The sequence below is a fragment of the Lissotriton helveticus genome, chromosome 7 (assembly GCF_964261635.1).
Source record: "Lissotriton helveticus chromosome 7, aLisHel1.1, whole genome shotgun sequence".
Lineage (NCBI taxonomy): Eukaryota > Metazoa > Chordata > Amphibia > Caudata > Salamandridae > Lissotriton > Lissotriton helveticus.
Window position 1 is genome coordinate 1866877206 of NC_136068.1, and position 15166 is coordinate 1866892371.

The following is a 15166-nucleotide window of genomic DNA, read 5'->3' on the forward strand; positions in this document are numbered from 1 at the left end:
ACCCCTTTACCCAAGAACTGAAAACTGACCCTGAACCCTAAAAATACCCCTTTACCCAAAAACTGAAAACTGACCCTGAACCCTAAAAATACCCCTTTACCCAAAAACTGAAAACTGACCCTGAACCCTCAAAATACTCCTTTACCCAAGAACTGAAAACTGACCCTGAACCCTAAAAATACCCCTTTACCCAAAAACTGAAAACTGACCCTGAACCCTAAAAATACTCCTTTACCCAAGAACTGAAAACTGACCCTGAACCCTAAAAATACCCCTTTACCCAAGAACTGAAAACTGACCCTGAACCCTAAAAATACTCCTTTACCCAAGAACTGAAAACTGACCCTGAACCCTAAAAATACTCCTTTACCCAAGAACTGAAAACTGACCCTGAACCCTAAAAATACCCCTTTACCCAAAAACTGAAAACTGACCCTGAACCCCAAAAATACTCCTTTACCCAAGAACTGAAAACTGACCCTTAACCCTAAAAATACCCCTTTACCCAAAAACTGAAAACTGACCCTGAACCCTAAAAATACCCCTTTACCCAAGAACTGAAAACTGACCCTGAACCCTAAAAATACCCCTTTACCCAAAAACTGAAAACTGACCATGAACCCCAAAAATACTCCTTTACCCAAGAACTGAAAACTGACCCTGAACCCTAAAAATACCCCTTTACCCAAAAACTGAAAACTGACCCTGAACCCTAAAAATACCCCTTTACCCAAGAACTGAAAACTGACCCTGAATCCTAAAAATACTCCTTTACCCAAGAACTGAAAACTGACCCTGAACCCTAAAAATACTCCTTTACCCAAGAACTGAAAACTGACCCTGAACCCTAAAAATACCCCTTTACCCAAAAACTGAAAACTGACCCTGAACCCCAAAAATACTCTTTTACCCAAGAACTGAAAACTGACCCTGAACCCTAAAAATACCCCTTTACCCAAAAACTGAAAACTGACCCTGAACCCTCAAAATACTCCTTTACCCAAGAACTGAAAACTGACCCTGAACCCTAAAAATACTCCTTTACCCAAGAACTGAAAACTGACCCTGAACCCTAAAAATACCCCTTTACCCAAGAACTGAAAACTGACCCTGAACCCTAAAAATACTCCTTTACCCAAGAACTGAAAACTGACCCTGAACCCTAAAAATACTCCTTTACCCAAGAACTGAAAACTGACCCTGAACCCTAAAAATACCCCTTTACCCAAAAACTGAAAACTGACCCTGAACCCCAAAAATACTCCTTTACCAAAGAACTGAAAACTGACCCTGAACCCTAAAAATACCCCTTTACCCAAGAACTGAAAACTGACCCTGAACCCTAAAAATACTCCTTTACCCAAGAACTGAAAACTGACCCTGAACCCTAAAAATACTCCTTTACCCAAGAACTGAAAACTGACCCTGAACCCTAAAAATACTCCTTTACCCAAAATTAATTAACATTATTTAATTACCAATTAATTATTAATTAACAATAACAATAAAGTAAATATATTAGCACATTAGCTATAATTAATTTAATTTACTAATTAATACAAATTTTTCCCAAATAATTAATTAACAATAAAAAAATTATATATATTAAAAAATTAATCTAATTAATGTAATTAACTAATTAATAATTAATTCCCAATTAATTATTAATTAATAAAATGTACAAAATTATATTAATTAATTAACTAATTAATATTAATTAATTACCAATTAAATATTAATTAAAAATATGTACAAACATATATTAATTAATTAATTATTATTAAATTACTTCCCACCCTATTCCCCTATAAACCCACAACCCGCTCTAATACTAAAACGCAAAATGTTAACAAAATGACTAATTTTCAAACATACATTTCTAAACATATTTAGCAAACATATAAACAACAAAATAAAATACATAACACTAAACAACAAAATTTCGATATTACTAACATACATACCTTATTCTCGATATTCTGTCTGTCGATATTATGGCACATCGATTTACTATACCATCGATATTAAAACTTCGATATTATTGCATGTCGATATTTTATTTTCGATATTTTGTCTGTGTACCGATATAAATGTATATCTATAGATGTGTCTGTACAAATGGAGCTATCTACGAACTTCATGTGCCTATGAATAAGAGGATGTTACCTCGAAACGCGTCAGGCTGGAAGTTTACCTGGCTCTCCAATGCTGGTTTCCAAAGAGTGAAATCCGAATGATTTCATCTGCGTGGGAGTGCGCTCTTGCTCGAATGAGCACTTTGGGGTAGAACATTTTGCGCGACAGCTCTAGCCGCAGAGGACGCACCCTCTTCAAAATTGAAGAGGCTGCGGCTTGGAACAACGCCAAGCAGCCATGGCACCGCAAATGAGGAGAATGAAGCCAGCAGGAAAACTGGGGCCAACTGAGGGTTCAAAATGTACAATTAATTGACATGTAAGCACGTAGAACATACTAAAGTAAAGACTGTTTTGCTCCACAGACTACCAAGTCCAGCATGCAATTCCAACCAACATGATCTACTAAAGGCATGTCATGCGGTAAATGGAACTATCCACAAACTTCATGTGCCTATGAATAAGAGGATGTTACCTCGCAACGTGTCAGGCTGGAAGTTTACCTGGCTCTCCAATGCTGGTTTCCAAAGAATGAAAGCCAAATGGTTTCATCTGCGAGGGAGTGCGCTCTCGCTCGAATGAGCACTTTGGGATACAATGTATCTGTATACATATATATAGAGAGAGGCAAGTTGTTAATTTGGTAGGGAAGTGTGGTAGGAAGCTTTACTATCTATCTATATTTAAATGTTATCCAGCATTTTTTTTATTTTTAATGAATGTATTTATTGATTAATGATTTACTTCAAGTTAATTGTAAATTATTTATTAGATCAGTTTAAATGAATGATTATTATTTTTAATTGTTACTTGGATAATTAAAGTATTGATTTGTAATATTTAATTGGTTATAATATTGTGTATAATAATTGGTTGCAATAATTTGTATGTTAAATATTGTTAGTATTATTTTTTATGTTAAATTGTACTGTTAATTATTTTCAAGTATTATTTTGATTTCTTTTGTGGGTTTTGTTTGGGGTGCTAAGTTGAAAGTGCTTTGCAATTTTTAATTCATAATTATGTTTTATTGCGAATGTATCAATTATAGGTTGTAATGATTTTTATACAATTTTAATGTACAAAAAACGTATTTTGTACATTTGTTAAAATATTTTCAATGTTAATACTTTTAGATATGAATGTTGCTTATTTTCGAGTGTGAATAGCAGATCTGACCCCTCCAAAGCCAGAGCGCTTCCCTGAGTAGAAAAACGTACTCTTGTCCCTATTTTTTATTATGCTTGGTGTAAATAGTATATCCGATGCCTCCATAGTACAACATTTTGCCTACCGTTGCTTGGATTGGAGTAGGAATAGAAAATATAGTAGAAAATATTTAGGGCCCGATTCACAGAACTAACTTAAGACAAAGTCCTAAACGTACTACTTTTGGTATTCACAGAAGTTAGGATTTTGTCTTAAGTTTGTCTTAAAACAGACTTAAGAAAGACTGAAGACAGACTTAAGTTAGGATTTTGACTTAAGTCTGTCTTAAGTCTGTCTTAAGACAAACTTAAACCAAAATCCTAACTTCTGTGAATACCAAAAGAAGTAAGTTTAGGATGTTGTCTTAAGTTAGTTCTGTGAATCGGGCCCAGAAAATATGACCTCTCCTAAGTCCAACACTTTCCTTACTGTTGTCAGTGCTGGAATGACAATAGCAAATGTGACCCGTCCAAAGACCAACACTTTCTCTGATCTTTTTCAGGTTCTAGTGGGGATAATACAGTCAATGCCTACAAAGGCCAAAGCTGCCCAAAGTGTTGATTATGTCAGAGTGAGAATAGTAAATCCAACTCTTCCAAATATCACCATTTCCCTACTGCTGCTCATGTTGGGGTGAGAATAGTAAATCTAACCATTCTAAAGATCACACTTTCCTTACGGTTGCTCAAGTTGGAGCGAGAATATCAAATCTAATACTTTTGCTCAGGTTGGAGTGGGAATAGTGCCCTGCAATATCCACCAGTTTCCCTACTGTTGCTTACTTTGGAGTGAGAATAGTACATATGAACTTGTAAATTTAAGCTGTTGTTTATGCTGGAGTGGGAATAGTATATCTGACCTCTCCAAAGTCCAACAATTTTTCATTTAGTTTGTAACAATATTTTGGTCTTTTGTATGTTATGTAGACAATATTTTTACTTCAATATTGCAAGAATGAAGACTTGATATTTTTGTCCACCATAGTGTGTTGCATATGTTTTTGCATTTTGCCTACGATATTTAGTTGTGCGACCAAATAAGATGCACATGAAATGCACCTATGTTATTATAGGTAGTGAAAGCCCTTGTTTGTGGTAAATAGAACTCACACAGAATTTACATTCATGACCATATAACACACACTGTATAGGTGGATGGACTACTGCACTGAGGTGAAGCAGATGTATGTAGAACACTAGTCATAGATCAGACACAACAATGAATAGAAAACAGAGCAGTACACTTTAGTGTTGGTCCCAAGCTGATAGAAAGAATTGTCACTGAAACTGATAATAACAACAAATCATCCAAAGATAAGTTTAGAAGGAAGGAATGGGTTCCACAGCCAAACACCTACCACTTAGCATCTGCGGGTTGTTGTAGTGGATTTCTAGTCTGATGAACTGGGGATCGAGGTTTGTGCCCAATGAGATTCCAGCATTGGTTGGCAATGTGAATGACTGGAAAGGGGAAAAATGATACATTTTGACAAAAGGATTAGGAGCAATGATATTTGCGAGCTTTGTTCAGCGTCACCCCCTTTGTATCATGGGGCACACAGAAAGTGCGACCTACAATGCACTTAGTATTGAAAAAATATAGCACTGATATCTGTGTGTACATATGTGTCTTATCTCCTTGACCACTGGAATTATGCAGCAATGGAGAAGTGGGTAGACTATGTTATGCAGAGTTATGTGGCACATTCTGTGAATTATTATCTCGCTATCATGACATTTTAACACGTACATTGATACAAAACCATTATCAGACAAATCGGACAAACGCTGTAGAAAAGTTTTTATTCTGCCAAAGAAAATCAGAATCACCTTTTTCTGTAAACTGCGAAGTTAAACTCTCAGAATACAACTTGTACAAAACATGCAGTGCTACATTCAACTATAAACAAACCGATCCACAAAATGAACAACTTTTGTATTGTGTACATCCAAAATATGTTTTTAAATCTGTTCTCATTTTTTAGATGTATTCTCTTTCCAAAGTGAAGATATTTCGCTACTAACATTACAAAAAAAATACATTGCTGGTGCGTTTACTGAAAATTATTGAAGTGTAGCAAGAAGTTGTAAGAATAATTAAACCATCAATCAATTATTAGTTTCACTTATTTAATTACTTGAAAGTGAAAACATATTTTCATGGTACAGTCAATGAGATATTCTAGTCCATGAAAAAGAGCGTTGATACCTATTGGATGACAGGCCCTTCTCTTTTGTACCTGGTTAGAACCTATATGTAGTATTAACAGCCGCTGTGTTGAATCTCATTTACCGTTTAGGGCCTGATTACGATGCTGGAGGAAACGTCTCTGACCCTCTGTTGGAGCCATTCATACGGCATCGTAATCGGCTGTTCGGATTCCTTTCCGACCGATCCATTCGGAAAGCCTCCAGTAATCCCTTGGGCGGCTCTTCCCGCCCGAAGGTTTACAATGGCAGATTTCAACAGCCTTTCTGTGCTGGCCTTTCTGACACAGAAAGGCTGTGGAAATCTGACTTTGGGGGCCACTAGGAAGGCCCCCTTGCGTGCAAAGCCACTGGATAGTGGCCTTGTGGGCACCTATGGTGTCTCCCTGTTGATCCCTGCACCCAGTGGCAGGAATCTTGAGGTGCCTGCCATGGGCTGCAGAGATTAACTGCACCTCAGCTGTTTATAATGAGAGCATGCATTCTGGTCAGAATTCATGCTCCCATTTTGAAGAATAGGAATGCAACCTAATTGCTGGGTTGGGACCAACGACAAGAGGTTGTTCAGTCCCAGTTCCCAAACGATGTCAGACGGACTCAGGTCCACCTGACATCATAATCAGGCCAAAAGTGTTAGAAAGAGGCACAAATGGCAGAGCTATGGTGTCAGAAGGGGCCAAGTGGCAAAACCTGGAGCATTCAATGTGCTCAATTAGGTTTCAGAAATCAAATAAAGAAGATCAAATACAGCTCCAAGGATCAATAGGAAATTCAAAAGGCAGATAGGAGTTCTTAAGCCATAACTCTCTGGGTGAGCCAAAGGAATTCCAAATTAATTTCCCAAAGTAGCACTGTTCAATGAGAATTCAAAATAATTGACAAAAACCTAAACAAAAACAGGTATTCCAAATGTCAAACAATTGCAGTTTTCAAACAGCATCTAAGAACTCTTTAACATCTTATTCTTCAGTGAAAGTACACTAATGCTTGTTATAGGTGTCTGTCATCGACCGTGTAAGACAGCCAAGAGTGTTACTGGACAGTTTCTGACAGATGTCGCTCGCTCATACTTTCAGCTTGTAGCAGCTCAAATGAACGGGAAACATCCTTTACAACGCAACTTTTACCACGCAGTGCCTTTACGACGCAACATTTACAACGCAAACCATTACAACACATTGCGCTGGGGGGCGCTCTAGGATAGGGAATAAGTTGAATTTACTATTCAACACCTTCCCTAGTGTCCACGGGGACTGGAGTCGGAATAGTAAATTAAACTATTCACTATCCAGCACCCCAAAGCGATATGCGTTGTAAAGGGTTTCGTTGTAAAAACCGCGTTGTTAAGGCATGCGTGGTAAAAGCATGCGTTGTAATGTCATACATCCCAACTGAACAGGTCCACAGCCTGTATTCTACATGGCTGCACAAACAAAACATCTAGGTCCTGCTGACTTCTAATAGGGATGACTGGAACTAAGCATAGGGATATGGACTAGCTCCAACCCAATTTCCTGACTGGAGGACTACCTGGCTCAGTGTGCAGTTAGTATGCTGTAGCTTGGCCCACCTTCAGCAGTATACCTAGTAGTGTACGTGTGAGCAACAGAACCTTAGACAGTAAATGCTCTTAAGTCATGTCTTATGCAAGAAGGGATTCCCGCAGCCATCTGGCGCATTAGATGCTACTCATGTATAACGTGTGCCTCTTAAGGAGTCAGAACAGGCACATGGTAAAATAAAAAATATTATTGACATGTATCGGGTATGTGATGCAGGTCTGGTGATTATGCAACTCTGAGCTCTATTCCCAGGCTCCTCTCACAAGATAATCCTTGTGAACAGCATACGATGGAGAGATACCTCTGCAGAGGGCACGGCAACTAGCGGAGTACATTGCATACCCGCACCCCATAGGATAGGGTTGAGGTGTGAGCCATTGTTGTGAAAACAAAAATAGTCAAATGAACGTAACAACCATAGAGCATCATGGGATTTGTCCTCATGGCGCTAACTTGTGTTATCTGATATACACATAACACATAGGTGTGTACATATACTATCTGAACTGACAATGTCACCACAAGAGGTGAAAGGTGGAGGGGTAAGATCCAGGCATGAGCGTGTGACCATAGATGCATCAAGTCTAACAATCTAGATAGGTGGCTTACTCCTGAGGTGAACAGAATTTTGTAAACACTGTACGGAGTACAATGAACTCTACTCACATATGATGTGGATGTAGCAAACACTCAGATAAAGGGCCAACATCCACCTCTCAGAAAATGTGACATGAACCTTCAGCATTACCTGCAGCTGGAGGATTTTGACTTAGTAATGGTAGAAAACTTCAGTTTTGATAGTATATCTAGCTGGGTTACATGTATGTCATCTGTAATCCTCAAAAATTGGTTTACCATTTCATTTTTGCCCCAGAACTACCCCATCTTGTTTTGCTGTAGGAGGTAAGCGGTGGGCAGGCTTGGGGCAACTAGGAATGGCAGGGTCAGCTATGGATCCCAAGATGGCTTGACAGATTTATAAAGCATTAAAGGCAAATCAGAGTGAAAAAGGCGAAAGTATTTCACCTGTCCAGATTTAGAGTATTTTTTTTTTGCATTGTGCAAACTATACATTGATATATTTTAGCCGGGACATTTGCACATCATTGAGAACTGATTTAGGAGTCAAGGTGTTCACATTTTACTTGGGTTTTATTTTCGTGAATGCATAATATTTATCCTCTGGAAGAGAATACTCAAGTCTCCAACTTGAGCTGAGTCAATATTGTCATATCACTCACAGAATGTTGAATTCCTGCACCGACAAATAGGCTCTGAGTTGGTATTCTGACTGTAAGCTGTTTACAGACCATGAGTATGAATGGAGCAATGGTGGATCTCTGGTTAAATTATATTGGTAGTAAAGTGTTTACCGGATCCACCTTCTGTGGCTCAGTTTAGATTATCCCTAGACATGCAAAATAATCTCTCCCTTGTTCTAGTGGGGACTGCATGCAGGCAGAGTGGTATGCATGAGGACCATGGGTGCTGCTCCAGGCAGAGCACAGGTCAGGAGAATACTAGTAAATAAGCCAGGGAAGTAGTTCCAAATTCTTTTCAGCACAATCCAGCTAAAGGGAGGAGGCAGCATTTTCTAGGGGTATTAAAAAGTAATGAATCCCACACAGAGACTATATCCAAAATTAGAGGGTCATGAAAGTGTATAAAAAGCACTTCTGGTTGGACACCATCCGGACCAGAGCGCTATAAACCCCATTTGATTTAGCTAACAGGCCTTTAAATACTCTATAAAAAACTAAGTCATCCATGTGCATCTCCCTGGAACCACAGTGAGTGCTCTGTGCAGGAACATCCACAGAAGCAAGGCTATCCTAAATGGAATTTACATTAACCCCTTCGACGCTCATGACGAGCCCAGCTCGTCATGGAGTTTCCATTGACTTCAATGGAAATTACATGCGAAGCCATAAAACACCTTAGCATCCAAGTGGTTAAACCCCTTGGTAGCCCCTACGGCTTTGGGTCTCCCCAGAGGACCAGCAAGATGAAATATGTATACATTTTTCCCTTAAAGGTGAGAGACTGCAATTAAATTTCCTCTGCACAGCGGAGCGTCTGGGTCTGAGCTTAAGGGCCCATAAAGAGCTTGGAGCTTCCTCAGATTCTGGAGAACTGCTGCACTCTGTTCTTCACTCCCTATCCCTACACCTGGGGGAGTTTTCCTGCTTCTACTGCACATCCTTTGTGAATACATTAAGGGGAGCAGTAAACGGGCTTGAGATGGAGGAAAGTGTGCCATGTGGGTAGAGGGGCCAACTAGTGTGGGACAGAGGCTAACGGAGGAGCAATGAACATTAAAAAAAAACTTATTTGCAACAAACATTGACCAAAAACTAAAATTAGGCAATTACTGGTCCTCATCAGCTAAATAAAAGGAATCTATGACAGAATATCGAGGGTCAGAATATCGATGGACAAAATTTCGACGCTGGAATATCGAAGGCAAGTATATCAACACCCTATCAACAACATGGTTAGTACAAAAATATCGAAACTAAAATATCGATGTTAAAAATATCGTAATTAAAAATATTGTTTTTTTTGTAAAATAAAAAAAGTTAAATTAAGTAAATAATACTTATATATAATTTAAACTTATTTAAAAATATGTTATAATGTTTAAAATGAATAAATAATACATATTTAATATTAAACATTTAATTAAAATTAAACATACAATATTTAATATATACTTAATTAATAATAATATATATATTTTTTAATTATTTAAAAAATATTAACAAATTCTATAAATTACAAATACATCAACATGCATAAAACAATAACATTAATAATAATAAATAATTATATTTAATAAATAAAAACAATTAAATATACTTTCAATATTTTAAACATTAATTAAATACAACATTATGTAACATATTAAATACATAAATAAATATAAATAATATTGGATAGCGTAAGGGTGAAAATTACTATTCAAACTCCAGAGGGTGCAACATTAGGGAAAGCATTGGATAGCGTAAGAGTAAAAATTACTATTCCAACTCCAAAGGATTCAACAGTAGGGAAAGCGTTGGATAGTGTAGGGGGGAAAATTACTAGTCGCTTTCCAGAGAGTGCAACAGTAGGGAAAGCGTTGGATAGCGGGTGGGTAAAAATGACTATTCCCACTCCAGTGAGTGCAACAGTAGGGAAAGCGTTGGATAGCGTATGGGTAAAAATTACTATTCCAACTCCAGAGGGTGCAACAGTAAGAAAAATGTTGGATAGCGTAAAAACAAAAATTACTATTTCAACTCCAAAGAGTGCAACAGTAGGGAAAGAGTTGGATAGCGTAGGGGGAAACATTACTATTCCCACTCCAGAGAGTGCAACAGAAGGGAAAGCGTTGGATAGCGGGTGGGTAAAAATTACTATTGCCACTCCAGTGAGTGCAACAGTAGGGAAAACGTTGGATAGCGTAGGGGGAAAAATTACTATTCCCACTCCAGAGAGTGCAACAGTAGGAAAAGCGTTGGATAGCGGGTGGGTAAAAATTACTATTCCCACTCCAGTGAGTGCAACAGTAGGGAAAGCGTTGGATAGCGTATGGGTAAAAATTACTATTCCAACTCCAGAGGGTGCAACAGTAAGAAAAATGTTGGATAGCGTAAAAACAAAAATTACTATTTCAACTCCAAAGAGTGCAACAGTAGGGAAAGAGTTGGATAGCGTAGGGGGAAAAATTACTATTCCCACTCCAGAGAGTGCAACAGAAGGGAAAGCGTTGGATAGCGGGTGGGTAAAAATTACTATTGCCACTCCAGTGAGTGCAACAGTAGGGAAAACGTTGGATAGCGTAGGGGGAAAAATTACTATTCCCACTCCAGAGAGTGCAACAGAAGGGAAAGCGTTGGATAGCGGGTGGGTAAAATTACTATTCCCACTCCAGTGAGTGCAACAGTAGGGAAAGCGTTGGATAGCGTACGGGTAAAAATTACTATTCCAACTCCAGAGGGTGCAACAGTAAGGAAAGCGTTGGATAGCGTAGGGGGAAAATTTACTATTCAAACTGCAAAGGGTGCAACAGTAGGGAAATCGTTGGATAGCGTAGGTGGAAAAATTACTATTCCAACTCCAGAGGGTGCAACAGTAGAGAAAACGTTGGATAGCGTAGGGGGAAAAATTACTATTCCCACTCAAGTGAGTGCAACAGTAGGGAAAGCGTTGGATAGCGTATGGGTAAAAATTACTTTTCCAACTCCTGCGGGTACAACAGTAGGGAAAACGTTGGATAGCGTACGGGTAAAAATTACTATTCCAACTCCAGAGGGTGCAACAGTAGGGAAATCGTTGGATAGCATAGGGGTAAAATTACTATTCCAACTCCAAAGAGTGCAACAGTAGGGAAAGTGTTGGATAGCGTAGGAGGAAAAATAACTATTCCAACTCCAGAGGGTGCAACAGTAGGGAAAGCTTTGGATAGCGTAGAGGGAAAAATTACTATTCCAACTCCAAAGGGTGCAACAGTAGGGAAAGTGTTTAATAGCGTAGAATTTTATTTGAACATACTTATAAATAATGTTTATATTTGAAATAATGTATAATTCATTTTTTTAATACATGAACTTAAAAAAAACTATTATTAATTATTAAAACCAAAAACATTTGAATAATTAATTGACAATACATTAACAACAAACACCAATAAATAATAATTATTTAATATTACTCACCAAATAATAAATATTTAAAAAAAACTATTTATCATAAAAATAATGTATATTTTTTAAATTTAAATCACAATTAAAAACAATAAAGAAACAATATACAAAATTAAAAAAAAATTAAAAAATGTTTACCAATTAATTATTGAATTTTTCATTTAAATCACAATTAAAAACAATAAAGAAACAATATACAAAATAAAAAAAAATTAAAAAATGTTTACCAATTAATTATTGAATTTTTCTACTGAATAAAAAAGAATTACAAATTACAAATAGTATTTGCCAATTAAATAATTTAATTATGTATTCAAATAATTATTTGCCAATTAATAAATAATGAATACATTAATTATCCATAACAAAAAATGTATAAATAATTAAATTTTTACAATTAAATTACTTCCCACTCAATACCGCTATAAACCCACAACATGCTCCGGTACTAAAACATAACATTTAATTTAAATTAACATTAATGACCTATTAACTAATTAATGTATCAATTAAAATAATTAATTGCCTATTAATAAGTAATTACTAACTAAATTATACAGAATTTTTTTATTAATTACAATTAAATGACTTCCCACCCTATTCCCCTATAAACCCACAACCCGCTCCGGTACTAAAACATAACATTTAACAAAAATTAACATTAATTACCAATTAAACAATTAATTTATCAATTAAAATAATGAATTGGCAATTAATAATTAAATAAAAAATTAATTATACATAAAAAAATCATTAATTATTTACAATTAAATTACTTTCCACCCTATTCCCCTATAAACCCACAACCCGCTCCGGTACTAAAACATATAAGTTACTTAAAAATAAATTTATTAATATATAAAAATAATACACATATAATATAAAATAATTTAAATATTTAACAGAAACATATAACACATACATAATAAAAAACATAAAAATAGTACAAATATCGATATTAGTGACATCGAAATTAGTTACATCGATATATATGCTGTCGATATTACTAACTTCGATATTAGTTACATCGATATAAATAAATTCGATATTACTTCCCTTAGGGTCGATATTCTGTCCTACGATATTCTTGACAACGATATTCTGTACCTTCGAAATTTCAAACACGATATTTTGGTAGGTCGAAATTTAGAACTCGATATTTTGACTGTGTACCAGCTACAAGGTCTAGTCACAGCCCCAGTGGATCACTCTGGAAGCTACTGGGATTCTGCAGGGAAATGGGCATATTTGATGGGCATTCACTAGAAGGGTCAGGGCACTGAAAAAGAGGCACATTTCTACTTGGGGGCCACCTAGAAGCAAGAGTGTGTACCCTCTCATCAATTTAAATATTTGTCCCTGTACATTTTTCAGGGTGTGGTGTTCAGAGGCGTAACACAAAATGAGGTGCCCCCCCGCCCCCTTTTTAAATGTGATGAACGGCCCGTCGTGTCCCAGATCACACAGATATCATTAGGTCTTGGGCTCAATGGGGCCTCCATGATGGGTTAGGGCCTACCTATCAATTAATCAATCAATAAAGCAGTGCTTATATTGCACAGCTTAATACCTGAGAGGGTATCCTTGGTGATGGTGTATTTACACTGGGTATCTATTATGCAGGGGTCTGCTCAGGAAGTAAAGTGACTTCCTGAGTGTTTACATATGGGCATGGCTTTAGGAGGTGAGGGGGCCTCCTCCAAAACAAGGAACCCTTTGGTACTCCCGCATTACAGGCGCAACAGGGTCCTTGGTTAGTCCCCTGGCAGTATTCCCAAGAACTTTCTTTTGGTTTACTAGGAGTGCATGTACCTGAGTTGATTTGGTCCTATCTGGTTGTTCAGCAACCTGGTTATCAATACAAACAGGATTGATCCATTTCTTATCCAGATTAATGATGTCCACCTTCTTCCTCCACTGCTTCATCATTGACAGCACCTCTTATTTAAACTGCACATTAGCATCTGCTATCCAATGATTAATTAAAGACTGTTGCTCAGAAGTTGTAATCTCCAAGTTAGACACGGTCAGCACCACCTTGTCTGGCTCCCCAGTGAGCACCATGCCACCCCTAAAGCTTTTACTGCAATCCTCAACCCAATTACTCACTGAGAAAAGGAAATTTGATCACATCTGCCCTCTCTTGAATACGCTTTGTTAGCTCCTTCTAAAGGTTTGAATAAAATTCAACTTCTGCATCATGTTCAAGGCCTAATCTATGGGAATTCCCAGCTGCTTTACTGATCTGCTGAACATCTCTGGTGAGTTGCTGCAGGGATACAGAAGAGTATTGCAGCTTTAGTCATCTGCCTCTGAGCACAAACCATGAGGGATGTCTCCAGCCTTGGGTCTAGCAGGCATGGATGGAGTTATTTGGTGACCATGACCTGTCCCTAATGTGAGCTGCGTGCATGTTGCGAGGCACCTTACACATTTTGTCATTGGTATTTCTACCTGCCATCTTGTATATATATGTACATTTGTATGGCTTATTTTTAGAGAGAAATCACTGACTGCAATTTGATTGATTGTTATATTTTTTAGGTTGCTGAGTTCTGTATCTCTCACCAAGGCACCTCTAGGAGTAACCCTTAAACTGCACTACCTCTCCACCCTGATAGACAGATCTTCAAATGGGTACTGGTTTCCAGTGTTGAAGTCCACAGAACAGGGGTTCCAGACAAGATAGAATTGAAAAAGTCGGGTTGTTAATATTGAAGCCCTGTGACTTTGGGTTGCCCAGGGACCCTGGGGCATATTATCAATAAATAGTGATAATTATCGCTAAATGAGCTTAGTGCATTTTTTTTAATCGCTGCGTATCGGCAGATATTATCGCTGAGATAACGTGCTATTAGCAACGTTTATCCCTAAAGCGATAAAATATCCGTTGATGGCGGCTCAATGCGTGAATATCGCTGGAAATCCAGCAATATACAGGCAATATGGCCCTTGATAATGTGCCCCTTTTTTTTTTATCACCATATTTCAGAAATATCTGTTAAACAATTTTTCTGACATATGCTTGACATTTTTTCGGTATAGTTTTTTCTCCTCCTTTCCTTTTCTTTTTCTTTTCCCTTTCTTCTCTTGTCTTTAGCTTTTATCTTCTTGGTGTTTAATTGCTTCTCAGACTTTTTTAAGCTGCGATACTCCTGAGCAAACTCACCGTAAGTGATATTGAAATGCTGGTGTTGAAGGAACCTCCTATTCTTTAAGTTAAGGAAATAAGTAAATCATACAGTGACAGAGGAGAACAATATAAAGTAATGGTAGTGCAACCAAGGACACAAGGGCAGAAGCGTACATTGAGTTTCAAGTTTGATAAAAGCAGCAAATTAGGGGAAGCGATGGTGTGATATACA

At 37.3% G+C, this 15166-nt stretch overlaps 1 protein-coding gene across 1 annotated transcript in view; it reads right to left on the minus strand.

Annotated features, from left to right (window-relative positions):
• LOC144770848 (putative DBH-like monooxygenase protein 2) overlaps positions 1 to 15166 on the minus strand; it is a 138202-nt gene that overhangs the window by 79486 nt on the left and 43550 nt on the right. Inside the window, exon 6 of the mRNA XM_078655628.1 lies at positions 4702 to 4804. Within this exon, the coding sequence (XP_078511754.1) occupies positions 4702 to 4804 (103 nt within the window). The remainder of the gene's footprint in view (positions 1 to 4701; positions 4805 to 15166) is intronic.